Genomic DNA, 7,700 nt, shown 5'->3' on the forward strand with positions numbered 1-7,700 from the left:
AGGAAAATTACACTTGGTCGAGACTTTCCATCAAAACCAACGGCTGAGATTGAACGCTACTCCGAATAATTCCTATTTCGACAAGGTTTCCTATTCGGGAAAGAATCGTGCTAATTTATTAGAAGTAAAATTAGAGAAAAACTATAATTAAACTCTCTCTCTCTCTCTCTCTCTTTAATTATTCTATAAATTAACTTCAAAACTCCTGATTTTTCAATCATTCTTTGTAGAGGTGATGGAGACCATGATTCCGTCCAAGAACTCTGCTTTCACAATTTATAATTCTGAAAATTTTAAAGAAGCTTTGAATTTGTCACGGCAAGTTATCAAAGAATTTCTTAGGAATCCTACAAGATTGTGTTCGAATCCTACGGTCTCAATTCATTCTATTTCATCAAATCCTGGATCAGAAATAGAGGTTTTAAGACCGAAAGAAGTAATAGAAAACAACAATTTGGGGCGTCAGAGATTATTAATAGATGAAGAAAAGATGATGGACAAAGAGAAACTGATTCTAACTAAAAAAGAAGAAGAATCGAGAAAGAGGAAACTAAGTGTTCTTAAAATAGTTGGAGTTGGAGATGAAGATGAAGCTCGCAATTTGAAATCGCAATCCCAAAAGTATGTTTTATTATTATCTTTTTCCTTTCTTTCTTTAAGTATTAATTTGATTTGCTGCAAATTTACGTTTTGCAGTAATTTTTTTTTTAAACTATAATGGTCTTTCTAATTATCTCCATTATCAGATTCTAGTTTTCTAATAGTTTTTTATGTGATCTGTTAAAATTTTGACAAAATTCATGAAATTTTTTTTTTCAGTTATAAACTACTGGTGATCAAACTTTTCCGAATTTCTATATTTTTTGTTAGATTTCCCTTGGAATTTTATTATCTTGATCTTTAAACCTCAAAGGAAAGTAATTCTTTTCATCTCAGGAAACCAATAAAAGAGAAGAAGCAAAAGAAGATGAAAACAGAATGTAAGGAGGGATCAAGATCGACATTACAAGTATTTAATCCAACCAACTCAGCATCTGCATCATCAATTTCTGAAGAGCAGTCTTCAAGATTGAACAATACCATTGAAAGTAATAATTCAACACTACTTGCGGTATCAACCACCGATAACACGGAAACAAGTCAGAAGAAGAAGAAGTTACTCTTTGAGAAAACATTGTCGTCAAGTGATGTAGGTGACTACAACAGGCTTGTCATCCCTCGGAGATACGCTGAAGCTTACTTCCCTCCTCTGGAGGTAAACGGAGGTAAGAATAAGATAGAGATACTCAACTTCTTCGATAAAGATGACAAATCATGGGAAATCAAGTTTGTATTTTGGCCAGAAAGCCAAAGTTATGTGTTAACAAGAGGGTGGAAGGCGTTCGTCCTGCATCATGGGTTGAGATATAGAGATGTAGCACGAATTTATAAACTTAGCCAACATCCCGAGGAAAAACACTTTGGGATTGATCATTGCGGACCTCCTCCAGTAATCGTAACTCGTAACTTTAGATTGTTTGGTGCAAACATTACTTGTGAGGGCGAACGTGTGTTAATGGTTGAAGAGGATGAAGCCAGTAATCGCAATAGAAGAAGCAATGGTGGGCGTCGAAGACTTCGCAAAAAAAGACACCAACAAAAGAGAAAACTGTGCTAATTGTTGGAGGGTTATTATTTGTTATTAGCAAGGATTCTTTCTATTTAATTGAGAGAGTTAGTGTAGAACCTCCCCACACATGCTGGGTGAGGAAATTTTTGTTAGGAATTTAAATTTTACTTTTTTTTTTTTCTCATATGAGAGGGATGTTTGGTTGAGAATTTTATAACAATGCAGCATTATACCAAAGACGCATATCATGAAGAGTAATGGGTAAAGCATAGTATCACTACAAGAAAATTGTTATTTAGAAACGACAACTTAAAACGGTAATTAGTCGTTTTTAATTTAATACGGTTTTAAGCCGTTTTACTTATAAAAACTGTTTCTAAAGAGACCCTTTTACATGAAAAACTTCGAGAGGAGAGATTTTAAGTCTCATTTTCTAACAGGGAGAACAAAATCGTCGATTGGAACGAAAGCTCGACAACGATGTGTTGATTTCTGCAATTCCTCTCATTTTTCTCCTCTCACTTGAAACCCTAACTCTATTTCGACAATTTCGAAGTGTTTTCAATCGGATTTCAAACCCTGCCTATTCTACCTGTAGGTCGGCTGAGTCTCAACTTTCCTGCAAATCAAATCTCATATACAGTAAGTTTTCATTTTAGAATTAGAAACCTTCATTGGATCAATTTTTCTCTCTAATTTCCTCTAAATCGATGTTTCTTTTGTGATTTGGCTTAGAACTTTATGGATTCTTTTACAAATCGGTTAAATCTATGTATTGTATCTTCTTTCATCTTCGATCTTCTCAATTTTGAGAAAACAAAAGAAAACCCTATTCTTCATCTTGATTTCAGAAATCATATACTGATTTTTATCTCTTAAACTCATCTTCTTCATCTCGGCTTCAACATATTCAACTTAGACAGTTGTTGGAGCCAAATAGAAGTTCGAAGGAAGGCAAATCAGTAAGAAACCTAAACAAAATCCTATTTTTCTTCAATTAATTTGTAATTTTGTTCGATTTGAACCCTAGAATCTGCTATTTTTTCCAACTTAATCATAAATTTTGTTTCATTATTTATTTTGAAAGGATAAGTTAAATTTCTCTCTCTATCGTTGTTTGTGTGTGTGTTTCAATTTCGAATTAATATTTCTATCATCAGTTTCTAGGGATTTTTTTTTATCAGTAGAAAATTTATTGAAAAGATTTTAGATTAGATTTTGTAGCATAGCTATATGTTTCATGTAATTTGTCTGCAATTTTGTTGGTACCTTCATTTAGTGGAAAATTCAGTGTTTAGGGTATCATCAGAATTATTGGAACTACTTTTGGGGAAAGGTTTGTCAAGTAATTTGCATAGTTTTACATGAAAAAGTTTATATAGAAGACTTGTGTAGATGGAGATCAGTGGTTGATATGGCTTAGTGACTTTTACCTACCAAGATGAAGTGCACTACTATGGGATATATCCCTTATAAACAAGTGCACTTTGGTTTAATATCAAAAGTTAGTTTCGCTATAGTGTAGTTGTAGGTGTTTTTTCTCCAAATGTATTTGTAGGGGGGGGGGGGGGGGTGGATGAGGAGTCCAAGAGGGTACACGAAATTCCATCTTCTATAACAATTCAAAGTTATTACTATCACAATTCACTTGTTTCTTTTCCTATTTCATCCAAAGATAGATGTTTCAGTGTATTCTTTAAGAACAAATACATTCGATACTTGGGTAGGATAGTATTGCTAATTCTCATATAGACAAAAGGATCACTTGATTCTTAATTTATCATTCAATGCGCTCAGTTAACTTGTTTAGATCACTTGACAACCCTCCTATTTTATTATTTGTATAACTTCCAATTCGATGTTATTCAAGTGCATGGTGAAATCATGGGCAATTGAACCAAGGTCTATGGTATTATAACAGGTTAGATGCATTTCTCCTTTGTCACTATGCCTCATGAGTTCCTTATGTGCATGTGTGTTCTACAAGCTTATGTGAAGATTTGGTATGTACAGTGTGGTTTCTACACCTCCTCTATGGTATTATAAGAGGTTAACTGCATTTCTTCTTGGTCACTATGCCTCATGAGTTCCTCAAGTGTGTGTATGTTCTGCCAGCTTATTTGCATATTTGCTATGTATAGTGTGGTTTCTGCACCACTATTCTGTGGGTAAATAGTTGATTAGCTAACACCATTGGTGCTTAATATCCCTTCATTGGCTCAACAATTTGTGTTCCTTTGCAGGTTTTATTGACAACAAATGTTGATGGGTTGAGGTTTGTAAAGGTAACCATGCAAGTTTCTTATGCTACTGAGTGTCTGCATGCTATAAATTTGTAAAGTGGTTTGTGTGTGTTAAGGAAACATAAGTTGTATGTTTCCACCAATATGAATGGCCCACCTAAAAATTTATATCAAACATTCGACCAAACTACTACCCTAAGTTATAGGAACCTTTACAATAGGTGTCATTCCCTCTTATATAAATTAGACAATTCATACATGGGAAAATTGGATTTTTGTTTTAATCTCTGCTTCTGCTCTTTTGCTCACTTGAATCGACTTGTTAGAAAACCAACCCACGGTTTTTTTTGAGCCACACACGTACATTCAAAGTTTTGAAGATCCAATTTAAGGTCTTGTTTAGATGAAAGATAGCTTCATCGGTGTGGTTTCTTTTGTCTGAAAAGGTGGCCTAATATTGATGAACATTCATGCCACGCAAGCACGTCAGATTCTATGTAACTACCCCATGTTTATTAATCTGACATTGTTATATATTTTATTTAGATATATGATGTATATCTATATTTCATACATATTGTTTATTAAATCTGATTTGATCTAAGATGAATCCAGTACAAGTGTTACTAGATTGGATTTAGATCCACTTGTTGGTATAAGGGATCTAATCCAATTCCAAATGAACTCTCATAGCCTAGACATTATCGCTTTGGGTCACATCCGGTTCAATCGAAGAGTTTGCTTGATTCTCTTAATTCATATCATTAGCTTCCTATAATGTATGCTACCACCATGTGTAGATTAAAAACAAAAATAACATGGGCTATTAAAAAGAAAGATTTGATATCTTAACAAAAAAAAAAAAAAACTTTTTGGCATTAAGAGCTTTATCCCCTTTTTAGTATGGAGACTTTCTCGATTTATTTTGCTTTTGATCCTTGTTCATGAACATTTCATATATTTTCTTAGACTCAGAATGATTTTGCATTCAATGTTTCCAAAGTGAAAGAACAAGTATGCAAGGTTAATGCTTACAAAGGCAGAGTTATGTAACTGCCCCATGTTTATTAATCTGACATTTTTATAGCCAGTTTGTTTTCTTTTGAATGGAAAATTATTATATGTAATGATGACTTAAAATTATTGTTTCTGTATTTAATTAATAGTATAAATCTTACACTGTAGTCTTTAGACAATTTTATTAAACTAAAAGTTTGTGTCAAAGCTTTCTTTCTACCATATTTTATTATCTTGGATCTTTCCATTCTCTTTAGGCATGGAAGGAATTATTGCTTAAGGAGCACTCATAATGGCTAAAGAGTAAAACTGAAAATAAAATCTTGGATAGTCTTTATCCTACTAATGAGTAAAAAATTATAGGGTGTTCTAAAATTTAGAAAGTTTGCAAGGAACATTTACAGAGGTGTCAATGAAGATGCTGATTCATTGGGCAAGGGAGGTATATTTAACCAATTCTTGTTAGGTTTGGTTGGGTTAGATGGTTTGGCTGGATAGGCACCACTACTCTTGCTGCCATAATCTTCTGTTTTGCCACTACTACTAATAGCAACCACTTCCTCTATAATCTTCGCTACTGCCCCAAAGTCCTCTTAGTATTCTTTACTATGCTCCATCAGTGCATAATCAATAATATGCTAATGTTGCTGTGTTGAAAGTTGAAATGTGATAAAATATTACATTGTGATCTTGTATTAATAATCATTTGGTCTCCTTTATCCAATTCTTATTGATCAAGTCTAAACTATGTCGTTGAATAACAATATCTTTGGAAGCTTTATTCTTTTTATTTCTTTTTGTCCCTACAAACTAATTTTATCACTTGGTTTTCTTGATTTGTTTCACAGTATGTACTTTGTATGGAGGATTCTATTCTTGGTATTGTGGTAGACAGTAAGGCAGAAGTAAGTATTGTTTTACAAACTTTACAATAATTGGAGTTCAATATCTTTTTTTCTTTTTAAATTGTGTTAGTGGGTTTAACTTGGAGGGAATGTTGTGCTTTGCTCCTACAAATTAGTTGGTCATATTCTTGTAATAGGTAAATGAGGCAAAGTATAGCCTGTTTATAATTTTTTAGGAGACATTACCTTGAAGATGGTATTATTTTGGTTGGTATATAATATTCCATCCTGTTAGATACAACTATACCTATTTGTAGCTTCCCTCTACTTATACTTGTTTGTAGTCTTCCCTGTTATATTTTATTTTGTGGAAATGCAAGTGAAACTCAATTATTATATGATATGACAACACATGAATTGCATAATATCATAATCTTTCATATAGGATTTGCAAAATTGACTTGTTGTGTTTTAGAGTGCTGGAAGTGACTCATTCCAATGTTATACATATTAACTGGCAATTTTAGTTTCTGTTTGTCAAGGTACTATAGTTTAACAAAGATTGGAAACTTTATATGGAATCAAAACAGAGCAATTCTTCTTGTAAACAGATCTTGGTGGCCATCTGTTTATAATTCAAAGACCGATGAGTAAATGTTCACTGAGGACAAAGAGGTGTCACCTAAAATGTACTTGTGGCACACACATATCATTTGGTACTTCATTATTTCTAACCATCTAAAATGTTGTGATGAATCAGATGGTTAGAATATCCAATCTGTTGACTATTTTTGTGTTAGGAAGTTTCCTAGGTGGGATTCGCCCATCGGATGGTGCATGTTTTCTTTGTATACTATTACACATTGCTTTGGGAAGGGTCTATAATATTCTAAATTTTCTAATCTTATTAATGGACCATTGATTGGTCTTCAACCCAAAGAAGTCATGATTTTTTGGAGCACATTATCAACTATTTTTTGTGTTATTTCCTTTATAACTATTGAAGCACATCTGCTGCTTTTTTTGATCATGTAGTGGGACACAACTAGGCAAGACACTTGAGGTATTTCTTATGTCCATAAATACTTAAAATATTTATATGCATGAGTTTCCCCTTTAGATTTTAATTAAAATCTTAGAACGGTCATAATATGATTCAAGGTTTGTTGTACATGCTAGGCCTTGAGGTATCAATGCTTTCGAGTCACTTGGCTTACGTATGTACTAAATATTTATGTGCATATTTTTTTGGCCTTTAGGTAACTACTACAAGGTTCTTATACACACAGATTGATCTTTGGACATTTGGAAGTCTATCAAATCTGAAGGTGCACGTAATTTCTTCTATTGTATTGTTTGGTTTTTCACAGGGAAAACTCTTGTGGACTACTATTGAACTCTCAAAACAGAGCTTTACGAATGTTTGAAACTTGTAATGTATATATGGTAATGTAGGGAAGAAGTGATGGGTAGGTTTCTTGTTTTTTTTTTTGGGGGGGGGAGGGGGGGTTGATTCTATTTTGTAATTTTGATGGTTAAATATTTGATAATTTTGTAAATTATGATTAATTGTAACACTTTTTGTGTATAAATAAATGTGAGAGAGAACCTCAATGTTCTCTTTTGTGTCTATTTTAACTACGGTTAATGGTGGCGTAGAAAAAAAAATTTTAATTAAATTTTTTTTTTTAAAGTTTAGATATCGCTTTATGATCACTTTTGACATTGGTTTTGTAATCGATGTCTAAAAGTCTTAGACCTAGAACATCAGTCTTATAGACGTCGGATTTTAAATTGATGTTAGGATGTTATTATTGTGCAAGTGCTTTTAGATTTGGAACGGTTTTTAACCGTTCCAAATCCTGCAATATAGCACGGCTTCCAGCCGTTTAAACTCATTAACGACGCCTCGATTAGAGATGGACTGCAAACCGTTTCATACTGGCTTAGGAACGGTTATAAACCGTTCCTAATTTCCATATTTGT

The 7,700-nt window shown here is 33.1% G+C and overlaps 1 protein-coding gene and 1 long non-coding RNA gene across 3 annotated transcripts; both read left to right on the plus strand.

The window, feature by feature from the left end:
- Positions 1 to 240: 240 nt before the first annotated feature.
- Positions 241 to 1,711, plus strand: LOC147382679 (uncharacterized). The gene is made up of 2 exons (XM_086429142.1): positions 241 to 621; positions 937 to 1,711. Exons 1-2 carry the CDS (start codon positions 245 to 247, stop codon positions 1,655 to 1,657), a joined length of 1,098 nt encoding a protein of 365 aa, XP_086285268.1. The 5' UTR covers positions 241 to 244; the 3' UTR covers positions 1,658 to 1,711.
- A 153-nt stretch (positions 1,712 to 1,864) lies between these two features.
- On the plus strand, positions 1,865 to 7,193 carry LOC147382680 (uncharacterized). Of its 2 annotated transcripts, none has more exons than XR_015173947.1 (3): positions 1,865 to 2,251; positions 3,853 to 3,894; positions 5,718 to 7,193. It is a non-coding gene; the product is annotated as an uncharacterized LOC147382680 (long non-coding RNA). The 2 variants fall into 2 exon arrangements; XR_015173948.1 differs by lacking the exon at positions 1,865 to 2,251 and adding an exon at positions 3,484 to 3,658.
- Positions 7,194 to 7,700: the final 507 nt, after the last annotated feature.

This window comes from Akebia trifoliata, chromosome 16 (genome assembly GCF_017979445.1).
Source record: "Akebia trifoliata isolate Shusen 1 chromosome 16, ASM1797944v1, whole genome shotgun sequence".
Lineage (NCBI taxonomy): Eukaryota > Viridiplantae > Streptophyta > Magnoliopsida > Ranunculales > Lardizabalaceae > Akebia > Akebia trifoliata.